This window comes from Sander lucioperca, chromosome 11, assembly GCF_008315115.2.
Source record: "Sander lucioperca isolate FBNREF2018 chromosome 11, SLUC_FBN_1.2, whole genome shotgun sequence".
In the NCBI taxonomy this organism is placed as follows: domain Eukaryota; kingdom Metazoa; phylum Chordata; class Actinopteri; order Perciformes; family Percidae; genus Sander; species Sander lucioperca.
The window spans coordinates 1,762,401-1,781,668 of record NC_050183.1 but is presented as its reverse complement, the minus strand read 5'-3'; the positions used below and the strand labels follow the sequence as shown (position 1 = coordinate 1,781,668).

At 39.0% G+C, this 19,268-nt stretch overlaps 1 protein-coding gene across 3 annotated transcripts in view; it reads right to left on the bottom strand.

The window, feature by feature from the left end:
* Positions 1–17,965, bottom strand: part of LOC116055217 (adhesion G-protein coupled receptor D2) — a 101,188-nt gene extending 83,223 nt beyond the window's left edge. The window contains exons 1-16 of one of the 3 annotated variants that reach the window (XM_036006946.1): positions 17,669–17,965; positions 17,521–17,557; positions 16,669–16,693; positions 15,614–15,838; positions 14,666–15,304; positions 11,662–11,856; positions 11,304–11,377; positions 9,960–10,259; positions 8,699–8,810; positions 6,776–6,922; positions 5,609–5,708; positions 5,305–5,416; positions 4,383–4,438; positions 4,084–4,210; positions 3,559–3,662; positions 391–493 (exon numbers count right to left, since the gene is read on the bottom strand). In XM_036006946.1, coding sequence (XP_035862839.1) covers positions 391–493; positions 3,559–3,662; positions 4,084–4,210; positions 4,383–4,438; positions 5,305–5,416; positions 5,609–5,708; positions 6,776–6,922; positions 8,699–8,810; positions 9,960–10,259; positions 11,304–11,377; positions 11,662–11,856; positions 14,666–15,304; positions 15,614–15,838; positions 16,669–16,693; positions 17,521–17,556 — 2,355 coding nt within the window. In that variant the 5' untranslated portion in view covers position 17,557; positions 17,669–17,965. The remainder of the gene's footprint in view (positions 1–390; positions 494–3,558; positions 3,663–4,083; positions 4,211–4,382; positions 4,439–5,304; positions 5,417–5,608; positions 5,709–6,775; positions 6,923–8,698; positions 8,811–9,959; positions 10,260–11,303; positions 11,378–11,661; positions 11,857–14,665; positions 15,305–15,613; positions 15,839–16,668; positions 16,694–17,520; positions 17,558–17,668) is intronic. The other 2 variants (XM_031307035.2, XM_031307036.2) reach the window with 2 other exon arrangements.
* Between the last annotated feature and the right edge of the window lie 1,303 nt (positions 17,966–19,268).

Genomic DNA, 19,268 nt, shown 5'->3' with positions numbered 1-19,268 from the left:
CTTTAACATTTAAATGTATAGGAAGGTAGACTAAAGCTTAACAGCCAGTCTCAACAATAGCCTTTTTTTCTGTAAATGCCATGGATAGTGAATAAATTGAAAACATAATATTTAAAACCATTTTTAAAATACTGAAAATTAATATTTTATGAAAATATTAAAACTAATTTTATTGTGAAACTCCTTCTAATAACTGCTGTTGAACAAAACATGCTTCCTTGTATCTAAACAAAATAGGTATCTTTTGTTGCTCCCATTTTCAACTTCCAACTGGATGTATTTTTCACATACTGTATCCGACAACAGCAAGTGAGTTCTGTTTAACTGTCCCCAGTCTGCCCCTTGGTGTAACAACATTAGAGATTGGCAAATAAAATCAGTTGCCTGTACCTTGTTGTGAATGGCTGAGCCGCTGCAGAGCAGAATCACCTGGGCGCAGATCAGAGCAATGAACAAGTTCTTATGGATGGACGTCCTGTCAGATTTGGGAATGCTATGGACAGAGACAGGGATAACTTCAAGTTTTTAGACATATCTTGTCGTAAAATTAGATATGGTTAGAAGTGATAGTATTACAACACAGTGATAACAAAAATGATACATTTTAAAGCATAGTAGATAGTTTTGGTAATTTAACGTACAATATGCTAACGGCCAATTGGGGCTGAAAAAAAATTGACGGATGTATAAATAATGAAAAAGGAAAGATCACAATGTTATCTAATCAAATGGGCGTATTCTTTATACAGTAGCCCTTTTTTAGGACGTTTATGTGTCATATTTATTCTCAGCTAAAGCCTTGACTGAATGTTAGTATATTAACAGGCCACATGTTAACATGTAAACAGGCATTTTGCATGTACAGTAACATTTGGCATGAAAATATTAGCATGTTAGCAAGCATTATTCTCAAAGCAACGCTGAGACTGACAATGATTCAGTCCTTAGTTTCAGAAGTATCCTGTCATAAACTAAAGTAATAGACATGTGTAGTGCTGGTAGTGCCCTCATCCACCTTCACTGACTCCCAATTAAGTCCCGCATCTCATATAAAATCTTCCTTCTCACCTACAAATCCTTCCATTGGCCTACACCCCACCCCGAAACCTGCGGTCCTCAGACGCTGGCCTGCTCTCCATTCCCCACAACAGACTCTGTACCTTCGGAGACAGAGCCTTTAGTGTTGCAGCCCCAACCCTCTGGAACACCCTCCCTGCAGATATCTGAAATGCTACATCCCTGGACATTTTTTAAAAACTCCAACACCACCTGTTTACCACAGCTTACAACCTCCTTTAGCTTAGCCACAGTAATTCTGTAAAGTGTCCTTGGGTTTCTTGAAAGGCGCTATAGAAATAAAAGTTATTATTATTATTATTATTATTATTATTATTATTATTATTATTATTGCTAGCCCTACAAAAGTGAGGGCATCACAAAGCCCAATAGGATTCATCCTCTGGCGACCATGACTGTCTGTATTTAACTTCACATTAAGATATTTGATTCTGTACCACAGAGTTGGACTGATTGACAAGCTGATGGATTCCTATTTGCGTAGCTACAATATTTAGTAGTGACTAAAAATTGTAATATCCAAGGCTATAACATGACCTGACTCTGGTTAGCTTTGAGTGCCTTGAATCAGTTTATAGATTCTATTTGTTCTGAACGTTCCACCATGTTGATTGTGTTGCTGCATTCCATTCCAGATCTATGTTTTTCATTAATTCCTTTCTTTCTATTGTTGGTTTGAAGGTGAGAGTTGTCTAAGAGATTTTAACATGTTACGCTTACACTCACAATTTGCAACTACTGTTTACATTTGTTTTCCAGTATGTTTTATTGCTGGGCTGATATTTGATCAATATCATGCTGGAAGGCAGTGTATATATGGCTCATATAACAGTTCCAGAGTCTTACATCACATCATCTCATACAAATACATACTGTCTTTAAAAGGCATCACCGAGTTAAATATTTCCATTTCAGGTAACATAAATTAAATGGACAGCTGAATCTGGTTTAGAGAGGTAAATTAACACAAGAGCCTCTCATTACCTCCTGATGGATTCAGCCTATTTAGACTCATTTAATATCTGCATCACTGCTTGTCTCACCATAATTTCATGGTGTGATTACGCGTCCATCTATGGACATGTGTACTTCTCCTTTGTCTCTGTGTTTGTGTTGTGTGTATTTAAGTACACAAATGCATGTACATCATACACCAGCGTGCCTGTGTGTGTGTGTGTGTGTGTGTGTGTGTGTGTGTGTATGTGTGTGTGTGTGTGTGTGTGTGTGTGTGTGTGTGTGTGTGTGTGTGTGAAATGCATGACTGCACTCTCTGATTTCAGGACAGTCATAAATTGCCAGGGCATCTCCTTTCCAGCTGATTGTGATCCCTCGGTGACCCTAATGTTAATTAACGGCTGCAGAATGCCACCATAAACCTTCAGAGTGGGCTTACATGTAGACCACAGTAATTACTGGATTAGCACCAGTCAATACTCATAGCAGCCTTAGGAACAGAGCACGAGCAATACTGTGCTAATAAGTAAACCCTCTCTTTTAAAGCTTTAGTGCGTAACTTTTTGATATTAATGAACGTCCGTTACATTCAAGCCATTGCCAAATGAGTTGATACAAAGCTAACTAAGACTATCAGCTCCACAAAACTCTCTCTGTATTTCTCAGTATGGCTATGTTCAGAAGATTGTGTCATCCAGCGACTTTCGCACGCAGAAACTAGAGTGAAGATAATTACCTCTTCTGAAGAGTCCATCATGTTTTTTGTAATCCTCCGTGTCCTCCTTAGCTGCGTAGGGGTGCTACACGATCATGGAAGGCTTGTATCATGTGTACGCGCTACAGTTTTGTTGTCATTACTTAAAAATTCCTCATGGGGGCGACAGAAACTACGCACTACAGCTTTAACTATATGGGAAAGAGTGTCACATCAAACCCCATGAGGAGATCTGAAAGTCAATGGTGAAATGCTGATGTTGTTTCAGCATACCTAAATTAAAGAAATACTATAAAATGCATAAGTGGTTTACCTGTTAGCGCCACCCCAGACAAAATATTGTATATTTACCTAATGGGTAGCAGCAAGAACTAATTTCTATGATTTTAAATTGTATTGATAAAATTAGATTGCCAGATCAACTGAGAGCCAAATTTCCCAAAATAAACTAATTGGAAAGTCCTTCATTGGCCAATGAGAAGCCCTTGCCTTAAACTGACTCTACACTTCTGACTTCCACATAAGTATGTCACATTGTTATTATTACTAAACAACTGTTATGTTATTGACACAGAAATAGTCAGATCTAAATATTGATTACAAATGTATAAGCTGTTAGTATCAAAAACACTTTTATACATAGGTTGAAATGCAGCTCTTGTTTTCCTAGAACATATAGATGCTAAATGTATTTAATAACACAAAAAAGGGGGCTGAAGCGGAGTTGTGTGCATTGGCTCAAACAGACAGGAACCATGCAGGCAGATAGTTTGGCATTGTAGGTTAGCGGGAAAGGAAAATCAGCTACTCACTCCAGCACAGTGAACAGCATCAAGGTAACCACCAGTGCACACAGAGACGCACCAGAGCCGATGAATGTCAGCTTGGTCAAAATAAGCTCTTCCTCAGGACTCCACTGGGACAGAAAGGAGAGGTAGAAATGAGGGACAGAGAGCGGAGAATGTTGTCAAACTATCGCAGGTTTGATCCATCTGATGCCTTCTCAAATACACTGAATTCCTACCTCATCGATTCATTTGTGTATCGACTAAATGCAAACAAAATTGCAAATCCTATCCACAACTTTAACGATGAAAGAAGACAACCTGGATTTAGATTTCACATCAGCAACATTAAGATTTAGATGTAAATCATTTCGGTCAGAAGTAAAAAAACAACTATCACATATTATCAATATGACATAAGATTTCACTCAACCCTTAGTCTAAAGTTAAGGGTCTGACTGTCAAATTTATAGTTAACATTTTCCATCATGCAACCTCTTTTTCAGCATGTGTGATTTAACTCACTGCATCGCAGAACATCTCATGAGTTACCTTCGACTCCAGGTAATTCATCAGCACTGCAAAGTTGGTGGTGTGGTTACAAAGACAGGAAGTGACACCAGAGCCGGTCAAGGTCAACCTGCAACCATCACTGGACCAGCTGCTGGTATGATTATGCCTATACAGCACAATACATAAGCACAGACAAACACAAACACACCGTCATCAACTACTTTCATAGAGCAGAGACATTTAGTGTTAAACATTAAGCCAACAGCCTCAATCTCTATTGCAATAACACATTCATTTATCAGGGATGTTTATGTGACTGAATTGTTGGTCAAACTTACATTAAGCTGAAATTCCAAAAGGCACAAACGGCAGTAACTCGCTGAGAATACTCCACCTAGAAACAGAAACACATGTTTGCACTTGTTTTCTTTCTCATTTAATATATTGACTTGGACTCCAAGCCAAAAGCGACATGGATAAAAACCATGTACTGCTTGCTGGGAGATAAGAATTCTTATGTAGTGACATATTGCATTTGGTGAGTTTATCAAAGGGCAACAAATCAACTGCTATTCCAAAAGAATGTTTGCTTTTTTCAAAATGTTTGCCATCAGCATGAGTTTCAGTTTCAATCCAGAACTGAATGTCCCCCTTTGTTGTTCAACATTGCAGACTCAAACTAGCATCCTTAAAGCTGTAGTGCGTAACTTTTTGATATTAATGGACGTCCGTTACATTCAAGCCATTGATAAATGAGTTGATACAAAGTTGATACAAAGCTAATTAAGACTATCAGCTCCACACAACTCTCTCTGTATTTCTCAGTATGGCTATGTTGAGAAGATTGTGTCGTCCAGCGACTTTCCCGCGCAGAAACTCGAGTGAAGATAATTACCTCTTCTGAAGAGTCCATGTTTTTTTTAATCCTCTGTGTCCTCCTTGGCTACTAGCAATTGCGTGGGGGAGGGGTGGGGTCTGTGCGCGATCACTGAATGCTTGTATCATGTGGACGCGTCGACAGTTTTGTTGTCATTACTTAGAATTCATCATGGGTGCGACATAAACTACGCACTATAGCTTTAAACCTCATATGCTATGTGATGTTTATCACTCAACTGTCAAAAATCGAACCTTGCCAGATCAATTGAAAAAAAAAAATTATATATATATATATATATATATATATACTGTATATATATGCTTGATATGAAGGGCTTAATAATCATACTGAGCAACACCCCCCTGAACAATAGACTATACCACGTGTGATGAAGAAAGTGTGTATTTGACGGCCACAGGGATGGTTTGGGCCTTGGAGGCATCACGGACGGTGGCTGATATGACAACAGAAGCCAGGTGACCTGGGAGAATTCTGGGAAGGCAGACAATGGTCACAACTTACATCTGTCTTACAAATTAAATGTCATATATATCTAAAATAAACTTCAATCCAAACTACTGTTATTCACTGTCCGAATGATCGCTACTCTTTCAAAATGATGAGAGTAAAAGCGCAAGCACACCTTATTGAAACCAAATAACATAAGAGAAGACAACAGGCAACCTTTTCACTTTCTCTTGACTGAGTGGAGGCTCCTGTGCTCCAGACACTATCTCACTCAGATGGCTGTAGTGGGTATGAATAAACATCACTTCCTCGTACCCTGATTAGAGAGAGGAGCAGTGAAGATTTATTTGTTATCCTTATGTGATTCAACATACTGTGCAGAGCATAATTTCAGCTTCACAGTGTCACACTTCAAACACTACGTTCACACATCCAATAGATGCAAGCACATTGTTCACGTACCCATTCTGCTGAAAGTTCTGCTTCCAAATTGTCTGTCAATTATTTTAGATTTTAATCATATTTTCTAGTCCTAACTCGGTTCCATATTCTGGAAACAATTAGACAAAGTATGATAGGAAAACCTCTACAGCAAAGAATGTAACATTATGTAATCATATATTGTATTGTAACCTGTAGTATTATTGATATTAACATAATTAACAAAATCAACTGATTCAGTTAATTATTTAATGTTATGTAATCCTTTAATAAGTATCAAATACAATTTGAATGTTTCTAGAGTTAGATTAATAGATGATTTGTACCAATGAAATCTACAACTTCTTGAAGGACGTAGAGTATAAAGGCTTTATTTTCAAGTTGATTAAAATAGTTTAGCCATTAGATGAAGGCAAGTTATCTTTTAGTTTGATTAAGAATGAGCTGATATGTGCTGCACAAATATGCATGCCTCATAGCGTAGCTTCAGTATCTTAATTCATAATCCCATCACCAGGCAGAACATTTTAAAAATAAGTTTTCTACAATAATTTTCTCAGTATGGTTGAGGCATAGTTATGGTAAGACAACTAAAACAGAAGATTAAGATTACCATGACAATACTCAATCAAGTTTTTTAAATCTCCATTTAGTCAGCAAAGAATAAATGGGGATGCATTTATTCAGTGTGATGGTGGGTCACATTTGGACACAGATTGACACTTAGAACAACCACAGTGTGTAATTGGAAGCAGTAGGAAGAAGTTTGTGTGAGCACATGTGCATGCTGTTTATGGACCAAATCATGTAATACACATGTAATATGTGCGTATGTAGCATTTGTACATTTTAAAATGTGAGGGTTTGAGCACATACATTTTCCCTTCTCATTTGGGTTAAGTCTATGACACGTGCCTTTTAATGTGTGTGTGTGTTTCCTACCCAATGTGTGTATTCTCTGGAGCTCAGTGTCAGGGATAAGCAACTCATCCTGAACACGGCTGCTCGCGCTGTGAGAGCCGACTGCAGCTGGCTTGAAGACTTGACTACAGTTCACTTGAGACAGCTTTTGCCACTTCATGTACACATCTGGTAGCAAAGACAGCAGAGGACAGCCAGACAATAGAGACAGATTAACAATAATAGTAACCATGAGAAGAAATGTAAGAATATTCTTTATTTATCTGTGTTACAAAGCTAAGAGCTAATAACATTATACATTGTAGACATATCAGTGTAAAATTATTCCGTGAATTCTGAACACGTCACCAGTGTAAACAAAACAAGGAGATGAAGGTGTGCAATACAACTAAAAATGTCAGAATAGCCTAAATATAAACATGAATAAATGGAATTGCAGTATTGATTGCTGCAATCTGCACATCACAAGTATGCTGGCCTTTTTTTCTGCAATTGAAATGTGTCAGTCAGCTGCAGTGAAATACCATTTTTCATATTTCTACAATTTCTCCATCAACTTTGATGACCACTGAAACTATGCCTGTATCTTTGAACTAACTCACGACAAATACCGGTAATCAATTAGTATACATATTTTCTTTGTTACACACATATACATAAACACATATATATATACATATTAGGGGTGTCAAACGATTACATTTTCTTAATCGCGATTAATCGTTGAATTTCTATAGTTAATCACGATTAATCACATGTTTTATCACATGATTAAAATTCCATTATTTTGTATTTCAGATTTCAGAACTGTTTTTAAGTACATATTAACAATGGAAAGCAATTCTTACCAGTGTATCTTGATTGGGAATCAAATGAATGCAAAGAAAATGACTTTATGAACTTGATTTTAAGATTTGTATTTGTTTATTATATATTTAAACGGTGCCTGAACCGATACTTTTTAAGAAAGTTAAAAAAAGAAGGGTACTAAACAGTTGGCGACATTAAAGAATGGCTTGTTTATTGCTAAGGCCATATCGTCAAAATTAAATGCTTAATAATAATGTAATCACTATAACAATAACTTATTTCACTAGTAAATAGCTGTTGAATGACAAAAACAACCACCAGATGGGAAAAGGGCATTTAACAACAACTTTTAATGCACCACAAGGCCGTAAATTACCAGTTTCTGTCTGTCTGTGTTTTTCCAACAACAGCAGCTGCAGATTGTTACATCCCGGTGTCGGAATCGTCTACAGTGAAATACAGACAAACTTTATACCATTTAGCGTTAGCTGTCAGCATTGTAACCGTGTTTAATCCAGCTACTAGCTAGCGGTAGGCTAACGTTAGCTGCTGTTGAGTGTAGTGTTAACTAGCGTCACGTGCAGCAATGTTTCTGTTGCCTGTAACGTCTGTTTCAGAGCATCAGAGAGAAGTGCAGGCATATCACTGGCACCAGAATGAGGCACCGAAATCCGCATTGCTATTCCTGCAGTAGCAGGATGTGTCACAAGGAAGTACGGCAAAATAGTAGCCTGTTAGGCACGACGCAAAGCCGAGTGAAGTGAAAATAAATTAATAAATGGCGGCATGCGATTAAAAAAAATTAACGCGTTATGCTCGGCCCTTAATCGCATCGCAATTAACGCGTTAATGCTGACAGCCCTAATATATATATGTGTTTTTTTAATCAGGGCAGCAGTTTTCAGATTACATTATGTGCTTACATAATTGCAAAAGGGTTCTCCAATGTTTTCTCAGTTAGCCTTTTAAAATGATATCAGATTAGTAAACAGAATGTGCCTTTGGAACATTGGATGAATGGTTGCTGATAAAGGGCAATGTAGACATTGCATTAAAGATCAGCCACTTCTTTCTACAACAGTGACCCCAAACTTGTGACCGGTAGTATATATATATTATATATTATATCATTACCTATGTTCTTGGTAGAAAGAGTAAAGCCTTTTCTCTCAGCAGATAGTATGTCTGCAAGAGTTTCAGCAAGACTGTCAATGCTCTGGACAATAGTGAATGGTCCCACGCTGACCTGTGCAAGAAAAACAGACCCAACAACAAAAATTGAGATTCATGGAGGACAAAGGATGACTTCTCAGGGTTAAGAAAGTTGAGATAATTATTCTACCTCATCCCTCAAAGTGGGACCAAATATGCAAAATAAACACAGTGGAGACCTTGCTAGATAAAAGTGACTTTTGATTAGGGCTGAACGATTAATTGCATTTGCGATAATATCGCGATATGTTAAAACGCGATTTCCTAATCGCAAAGGCTGCGATTTGGTCACATGACTCGTGAGAGCAAATCAGTCTGCACTCCGCAGAGAAAGCATCAACTAGCACGCTAACGCTACACTGTACCTTGAGCTGATTTCTGTCATTCAAACAACTGAGTTGTAGTTTAAAACTTTTACAGCCATTTTAATAAAATGAAGGGTTTTATTCTGGTTCGAGTCCATACGTGCAGTTAATGGATACAGGAACGCAGAACTGAAGGCTCGGTTGGCAACTAGCTCCGATTAGCTGTTAGCTCCAGGTAGCGGTTAGCTCCGTTATAAAGATATGGAGTGGAGGAGCTGCCACTGAGAGGGGTAACAACCAGACTCTGATAAATGACGTTCGGGGAGCTTTCACAGCAGCGTGGCCGCGGTGTTTCAACGGTTTTATTAGTACAGTTAATCCCACGGCAAGAACACCAGCAACTAGCTAACGCAACGATAGCCTCTCTGAACAAGTGCACACGGCAGCACGCAACTTCACGAGGGGGAGGGGCTGGAGGCAGCTCCTCTCTGTGCACTGTAAAAAATTACACTGGTGTGTGTGTGTGTGTGTGTGTGTGTGTGTGTGTGTGTGTGTGTGTGTGTGTATATACTATATTTTTACTTTTTTAACTGTCTAGTGTGTAATTGTGTGTTGTTCATACTATAAAATGATTTATGTTTTGTCTTTGTTGAATAATACAGAAGACAAAGCTTAAAAAAAAAAAATCGAATCGCAATATTTGGGAAAAAAATCGCAATTAGATTATTTTCAAAAATCGTTCAGCCCTACTTTTGATTGGATTCTGATAAAAAACTCTAACTGTAAAAACATACTCTTCAATACAAATTAAACCTTAGAGATTTATTTGGGGGGGGGGGAACATAGCAAATACAGATAAACAGAGGTCACCCCCTCACCCCATCCTCTGTCAGGCCCATCCACTGTGTAGCCATGTGGGGATCCAGCATCAAACTTGCCGCCTTTACGTAGTCGGTAGCAATGGACACCATGACTTCTGCTGCGCCAGTTCCAGCAGAGTGAGAACTAGCCAGTGCAGTCAGGTCTGTCTCAATCATCTGGGTGAGGTAGAGAACATCACTGGAGGTGAGGAGGTTAGGGCCACCGACCTCCACCACATGCAGAACAGCCTGGGTCAGCTGCTGCAGCAAGGCCAGATCTCTGTCCCCAGAGGCATTAACGCTCAGCTCCACCATCACCTGAGGAAAAGGATGGATACATATTTCACTTTATTGACCTGTGTTAAGGTTGTTGTAATGCAATGCTGCTAATTCACCAATTCCCTATCTACACATCTTATGATCACAATCACTTCCGTTTAGGATTTTGACCCAGTAAGTTAGTCCTAAAACCAGGGCTGTAGTCAAGTCACCCTTTGTCGAGTCCAAGACAAGTCCAAGCCCAGGACTAGTCAAGACCGAGTCAAGACCAAATCCAAAGAGGTTCAAGTCCAAGTCATAACCGAGTCCAAATGAGAGACAGTCAATACAGAGACAGGGAAAAAAATCCTCTTCAAGACCACTTAATTACCTGTTTGTTTATAATTTATGTGATGTGAGAGACAGTATATCTTCTATTTTAAGATGATAAATTTACTTTAGTATTTGTAATAATTGAAAAGCAAGTGCAGAGTAACAAACAATAGGATCAAATTAGGCCATATTATTTACTTTAAGTATAAAATGAAAATGTTCCCTTTCTTGAACTTATTACTTGTCCTGAAGAATTCATAGTACAAAGTGTTCACTGACATTGTGTCTGTGGCCACAATGAAAATAATTGATACCTGATGATTGAGGTATATGATGCAGCCAGGTGTATACCAGGCGACCAATCTCGATGCCTGTTCTAGATGGATTATGAATTAAACTAATACCTGTTTTCTGAACGAGCGCGCTTCATCAATGGTTTTGTTTTGAAGGAGGAAGTTACTTTAGAACAAAAGCATATAGTGCTGGACTCAGTCAAGACCAACTACAATATTTGGCGAGTCCAATGGCCAAGTCCTTGACAAGTCCGCGTCCAAATAACCAACGAGTCCAAGACGAATCCAAGACAACAAAAAAAAGCGCCTCGACTCTGGACTCGAGTCCGAGTCCGGACTCAAGTACTACAGCCCTGCCCAAAACTATCCAGTGTTGTTAATTTATTTATTTTATTATCTATTATGTAGTATTTTCATCATAGGCTACTGTACCACTCAAGTGATGATGTGCTACAGACAGCTAAACTGTCCAACTCACAGGTTTGGTCAGAGAATTCTTGCTCAATCTACTGAAGAATGGTGTCTTTGGTAAACTGATAACATCCAGCACTTCTGCAGACAGAAACAGACACATATAATACATTATAATGCAATCTAAAGCAGCAAGACAACAAACTACAGCCTTAGAAATGTCCATAGATCCAACGCTCCTATGTCGACACAGTGTCAACAACAATTAAAAATTCTAAACTATGCACGGGTAGCATTTACTACAGGACGAATGCATTGAATCGCAAGGCCATGTTAAGGTAATGCTCTATTTTCATTATTTCTCACAGCAGAGCAAATCATCAAATTACATCAAGAATAAAATGCATTATTATTATTATTGGTACCTTTCTTAAACTGGCAAACAGCCCCTCTGAATGAGACACACTTGGCTAGACCCCAGCTCCCAATAACAGGGTCAAAGATGCCACAATCCTCATCAGACTCAGGGCCGTTGAACAACTCAAAGGAGAATGTTTGATTCTGCAAAGAATTTCCATCCAGGAGGGAATCCACCGAATTTGCTAACACAGTGAAGTTTCCTAGTGAAGAAAATAGTGAAGGTTATTCTTAATGTTAAAATCTTGAAAATGAAAGAGGGACTCATCAAGACTGAATGTCATGTCAGTCACAGTGTGCATAATGCTACACTTCAGAAATCTTGCAAAGACAAAATCACAGCTTAGGATGTAATTCAAGGCAGGAAAATCACACAGGTTTCATTAGCCACAAGAGTTACAAGATATGATGTAACGTCAACATAAAACTATACAGCACTATCATAACATGTTATATGTAATACATTTCCGATGTTCCTTAAATTTGTTTCCCTCCAACATTTTTTCCGTATTGTTGTTGTAGAGCTAAAACTCACTGAGCCAAAATGCTTAGACAAGTTAGTTGTCAGTAGTCAATAGTCTTTATCCACGACATTGTCCACGGTGGCAACGATTGCTCCGTTGCCGTTGGAAATTACGCCGGATTTCACTCTTTTAGGCCGGATGTCCACTACCTTCCCCTTTCTTTGTGTTGGAATTTCAAATGTTGATGGATTTATGAGGACTATGGTTAACTGCTCCTCAGATCTCTGCAGGGTAAATCCAGACAGCTACTAGACTGTCTGTCCAATCTGAGTTTTCTGTTTCACGACTAAAACAACTTTTGAACGTACACGTTCCACCAAAACAAGTTCCTTCCCGAGGCTATTTTGCAGCGACACCGGGCCTGCTGCCGGTGCTAAGCGCCGCCCATGACGATTGTGACTGGTTTAAAGAAATGCTAATAAACCAGAGCACGTTTTTCTCCCATCTCGGAATGCTGTGTGGACTAGCTAGACCCTCCTTAGCAGAGCTTTGGAGGAGGGTCTGGCAAAGCGAGGCTAGTTGTCATAACAATGCAAAAGGATGCAAAAATATGTTTTCTGATGTGCTGTCCCTGTGGCAAGTGTACGACTATGTGTGTGCAACATAAATGTGGTTAAAGTTAGGGAAATGTTGTGGTCATGGCAAACAAAGTATGGTTCAGCTGAGGCTGGTTAAAGTTAGGACAATTGTGATGCAATACCAAATAACATACAGTGAAGTTTAGGCAAGGATAGTGCTGTGGAGACAGGTCTGGCAATGCGAGACTAGGATTAACACTTGGTTAAAGTTATGAAACAATCATGGTCATTGTGATGGAAAGATCTGTCACAGACAAAAATAATTTGTTATTTTTAAGATAACAACCTTAGTGTGGTTGTAAGCATAAGGCTGACAGGACACCATGTACTACCATGTTGGTTAACATCCCAGAACTGAAAGATCAAAGGATCAGTCAACAGCTACTGTACACATAGCCTGACTCTGTCTGTAAGTTGATTATTAAAAGATAAAAGTTAAAACAAATACATTCCTACACTGCAACTGAAAATGACTAAAGGAGTGCAAGTGCACTATCCTTTCTGCTGTTCAGTTCCAGGAGGTAGTGTTGTGGACTCTCATTGCTCATTGGGGAGCATGATCTCAGAATGAGAGAAGTTTGTTTTGAAGGGTGGGATTCAGAGTGACGTGATTCACAAAACATTTACAAGAACCATTAGCAGCCCTCGAGTTTGCCAATTGTAACTTGGTCACCGTCTCCCCTATTCATTGGAGGGGGAGAGCAAGGGAGAGCAAAAAGACAGAGATTTCCTCTTTTCTTCTATATCATTCAACTTCCAGTAGTGGTTAATGCTGGAAAGTGTGTGTGTGTGTGTGTGTGTGTGTGTGTGTGTGTGTGTGTTTGTTTGTTTACTGCGTGTACGTAAGTTTGCCAAGGCATGCAACAAATTCAGAAAGGATTTGGATCTGGATCTGCCAATACCGAGCCGTAAAATGATGTTTATCTTTTCCTACATAATACAGCTTCACAGTGCACAATAACTACGGTTGTGTTGACCAATACTATCACTGAATTTACATAGCAGCCGCTGCTTTCTATTCATTCCAGTGGAAACTGCCAGATTATGTGCTTAAGAGAAGCTTCAACATGAATTTGAAGGTGAGGTTAGCAAATATATTTATTAATGAAATGTGTGAATGTGAAAAGTCTTTTCAAACACTGAGGAATTGTAGCTATAGATCAGGACATTTCTTTAAGTAACAGTAGTCTGACAGATTTGAACTTATTCCGTTTTTAGATAACAGATTTAATTTACTTTTTGAAGTAGGTTTCGTGACCTACTTTTCTCTTATTGTGTACTTCACTGTAACTATTTCCCTAACTATTTAACTGTTTCCCTATTTCAAATAGATTAGTTGAAAACAGTTTTAGTGATATCACTATTTACAACAACTACTTAAAGCATGCAATTCCAAGTATTTAAGACCAACGTCTATTTAAATGAGGTCATGATTGGGGGCTGATACGAGAGATGAGGAGTGCAGGTGTAGAGGAGGATGAAAAAGAGTCAGAGCAGATTTGGGTCTAGTTCTATCAGTAATTAATTTCAGAGCATTTATTATACCCTGCTTGGAATGCCAGATGGGTGGGGTTTACCACATCAGGCCAGCTCAGATCTTGGCATGTTACTGAAAAGTGTGTAGTCCAAAATGACTTTCAAATGGTCTCTATGTGATTGTTTTTTCTGCATAGCAACCCCACCCGGCCCTAGTGCCAAACTTTCTTAACTGTAAACATCATTTGAAGTAATGCTTAACCATACCACTGGACCTTGCAGATTGCTGCTTATCTTCTGTATTTTATGGTTTAAATTATGTTTGTACTTCACTGTACTTTGTGATTAAATTAGCTTTTGATCTTAGATTATATCTGGATTGAACATTCAGCTTCTTTCTGTCCTCATGCTGCATCCATTCAAAACAAATGTACCTTGACATGGGATGTCTCTCCATAGCTTCGTAAGGGAGGACTCTATTTCCATGGCTGCTCCACTCCACTTGAACACCAGCCCGGAGGAAACTGGTGAACACTCCTTTTCCATGGTGTAGATTTCGCTGCTGTTCAGTACCCGGTCCCATATGTGCAGCTCTGTGATGCTCCCTGAGAATGACTCATCCTTCTTAAATGAACCCCCAAAGGTGTCCTGCTCCTGTCCAATGATGAAAAGGCCATCAGGGCCAATGCTGTTAGAACCTAGGCCATCACCCCTAGAGACCACAAGGCCGTCAGTAAATAGTGCCCAGCGTCCACCATTCTGGTTCCAAGAAATGCACACCGAATGCCAGGAGTCGTCGTGGTCGAAGGCTTCTTGGTAAGATCCATGAATGCCATGGACCAGCAGAGCCAGCTGCACACGTTTGCCCTGGATCAGATTCACGCGGAGCTGGAACTCATTAATATATGACTGGATGGAGTAAGAAAAGATGGTGGAAATTCCGAAGCAATTTGGATCGAAGCGGAGACGGGTGCAAACAGTCACGGAGTCCATGGAGGGGAACTTGTGCAGGAGACGGGCATGCTTTCTGTCTGAACGCCCGGTGAACTCCAGAATCAGGGTCTCGGAGGAACCTTTAGTTTCACCACACACAGACAGCAGAAAGAGGCATTACTATGAAGGAAAAAATCCTGCCACAGCTCTCGGAAAAGATAGAACCTAATCATAAAATTCCACATTGTGGTCCTAATACTACTTTAAACATGTATTCACTTTGGGTAAGAGTTTTGTATGGCATCATCGTCAGTCCCATTTCATTTTCTATAACCCTTTTGTTAAGCCAGTGAGTAGGTGGAAAGGTGTCTTGGAAACAATGAGCATACTATTTAAAAAGAAAGACATCATGTGAATATAACGTTTTTCAAACAGCACACTGAACCTACTTGTCAGACGTGTCATGACATTCCTGGCAATCCACACAGGCAGAGTGATGTTTAAAGATGTTAAAAAGCTGGTTAGCTCTTGCTTCTCCACTGGGTTGGAGACAGTGGCTAAGGCCCCAGAGCGCTGGTTACACAATTCCCCTGCATCGTTCCACTGCAGGCGATCAGGCACATACTCATAGTAGGACTCATCATATGTCAGTTTTCTAGTTTCCAGTGTAAAGGCTGATCAAAGAAGATTAGAAGCATTAGTGGAGAGACTGAAATGGCTGTTTTGATTTGATTCTGACATCCCAAGGACATTCTTATTCTGTTCAGATCATATCTGACTAGGGGTCCATGATATAATCAATGTTTTGGCATGTGGGTTAAAGTGGTAGAGCAGCACCCCTGTTAAAATAAAATGACTAATGGTACCTGTGAGAACAGGTCAAACACTCAAGTCTTATCTCCATCCAAATCTACTGCAAATTTGAATTGAATATTCAGAAAATCTACAAAATAAAATGGGAATTAATGTGCATTTCCCTCCGCTATTGGATGCAAATATTAGGAGTTGGACGCATCAAGAGATGCATATGTAGTTGGTGGCCCTAATTATCTTTATTAATGTTAACTTATACCTGGTGACTGGTAATGCATTAAAGAGAAGTGTTGTGGGGCGAGTGTCACAGAGAAACTAAAGGCATATTTTGCTAAAAGTATCAAAACTCGAAAGGTTTAAAACATTTACATGTATCACCTCGAAGGGGTCCGCCCATCACAAACACAGATCTGAATTCCACTTAGGTTTTTTATGAGCAAAGAAATGAGCATACAACAGGCATCAGCCATGATGGAAATATCTCATCCTTTTCCTTTTCTGACCTATGACAGACAAGTGGCATGCTGTTGAACATTGCCACCTGTCACACACTGGCTGACTAGTGGGTTACTTGCTAGGTCAGATGGACTAGCTAGGTTAGCTACTTGGTCTACTTGGTGCTTACTGCCACCTTGGTGCTGCCTTCAATGAAATGGTGTTCAACTGAAAAGAAAAATAGAAAGTGACTCACCTGATATATAGCTGTGGAAACAAACCTGAAACACAAGTATAAGGTTATTGCTGGTATGAAGCAAACATAATATATTGTTATAATGAGGCAATATACACAACAGGTGTCTTAATTAACGTATAACGGGCGTTTCCTCCGCCAAGCCCGTTGTCTAATGGAACACTTCATCTATTTTCAGGCCTGCACCATATTATTCATATATATGCAACAATATTAAAGGAAAACACCCAGGCTATGTTCAAATCTTTATTTTCAAATGTTTGTATGAAGTTTACATGATTCATTTCACTAGTGAGCGACACCTGCAGCATAAAAGAGAAGTTAATTAGGTGCTATTTTACTTCGCGCAGTAATTTAGGACACTATGAGAACGTTGACTGACGGATAATTTTAATTGACTTCCTAGCCAATCAATAGCCAGTTTGTTTTTTTTTCTAAACTCGCCACAAAACGTTTCTGGTTAATAGGTGCTTACTATTAAACAGGAACCTTGAGGAATAAAATAATGCATACAACGTGGAATAAGGCGATAAGAAACTCTCTTGGTCACAGGGCATATTTAAACATCCACAAATATAATACAAAGAGAAAAAACACCCATAACGACATGAACAAAATAAATCCATAGTAAGACTATTATGGCTTTTATTTACATCTTCACAACCTGCAAAGCCTGTTTAGAAAATAACCATTCCACACGGTGAGCCTTATGCATTTTGTGCTCAATTCTGAGAAATTAGTCAATTATTGGGACTTTACACAACTTTGTCTAAAAAAAAGTCGACATGCATTTGTCTAAAATATCGTACTGCAGGAATGAAAACGTAAACAAAGATCAAGTAAGCTACTTACCAGCAGGCCTATTTTTGGGAACAATAACAAGTGCATCCTGAAAAAAAAAAAATCTATTAGCTGAGAATGGAACGTAATTCCATCGTACTGTGCTTTCATATATTAATCAGGCATAAATAAGCAGAACGAATGGACTTTTTCTTTATACCTGAATTAGTCGTGTTGAAACTTTTTTGCGCGTTTTCTCACTCCAATCGCGTCGTGTCTGTGATCGCAGCATTCAACCACAAAAGCGAAGTTTTTTGTGTTTAATTCCACTAAGTGTAAAGTTGATCAGTGTTTTTTCTTCGCCACTGTGATCTATCAGTCCGTCAGTAAAGTACCTAAGGAACCCTGGCGGTAGCTGAGTCGAGAGCATGAAGGGAGGATGCAGAGGAAGCTGCAGCGAGGAGGAGTGGGTGTAACCTGCAGCGAGCAGAGCACAGGGTTACCAAAAGTAGGGTTCAAGGACCTACAGGGGCCCTTGAGCGGGTTCCAGGGGGTCTGGTTAAGCTAGAGGACTGCACAATGAGGTAATACACATATGAATAGGGGTGTGCAAAAAATTGATTCACATTCGAATCGCGATTCAAACTCTACCAATTCAAAATCGATTCATATTTTTTAATAAAAAAAATTCTATGTCTACTGCAATCACATGGGAAAAGTAACTACTCTGGCTGTGGCAACAACAACACACCTTCGGTGTGTGTCGCGTTAGGTCACGGCAGTTTACTGCGCCGCCGCTATGAGGACCAGCCACGCTGAGGCGGTACTAAAATCTGCAACGGAAAACGGATGCACAGTGCGTCGAATCGAGTTGAGGCGAGGCGAGCAGGTACCATGTAATGGAAAAACGCCATTACAGACTGTGAATCCTTTTTTTTTTTTTTTTTTTTTTTTTAAATCGAGAATTGTTTTTGAATCGAAAGTTAATTTTGAATCGAATCTTGAGCCTGAAAAATCGATATTGCATTGAATCATGACATTTTCTGAATCGTGCACCCCTACACATGAATGTGAATTCATTTATCAAGTTAATGGTTGCAGCCTAGTGTACAAACTTGGGAGTTCATGACATAAAAAAAAAGTTTGGGATCCTTTAGTCTGATGCAGTAGTTTCCAAAATAGGATAGTCTCTCACCATTACCTCACAATTTAACTTACTATAAATGAACACAGGGAGATGAATGTAGGAGATTTTTTAGGTTTCATAGTCCGCCTACAACAGAGACAGACAAATAATATCTTACCGGGTGTGAATGTATTATGAAGATCAATGTGTACATCTGTGGACTGTTGTTATGCTGTCAGTATCTATTCACTACAAGGTAATCCAATTAAGGCATGTGTATATGAATGTTTTTGATAAACATGTTTAACATTTCCCACTTACAATTGCCAATACAGTGCCAATAAACAGAAAAATCTGCAATATGAAAGATTTAGGTCTTTGTCAAATTCAGCCAAGTGAATTTATTGCAGAAGTACAAGTTGCTGTAGATACATCAATCTTTTACCAAGTGATACAAAAGACTAAATAGGACGTACAATACTGCTTTGTTAAAGTACATGTATTAAGAAGAAACACAGAGTACACAAGTCTCTCCTGAGTGCAAATAGCTGCAGCGCGTGTTTTACAACATATAAGAGCAAATGGAAGAACAAAATATGCCTTCATTCAAGAGAGAATTCATATACAGCACAGAGTGGGGAGAAAGTCTGTCATTATTTTTTTTTTTTTACAAAACACTGTACCTGAGCTGCTG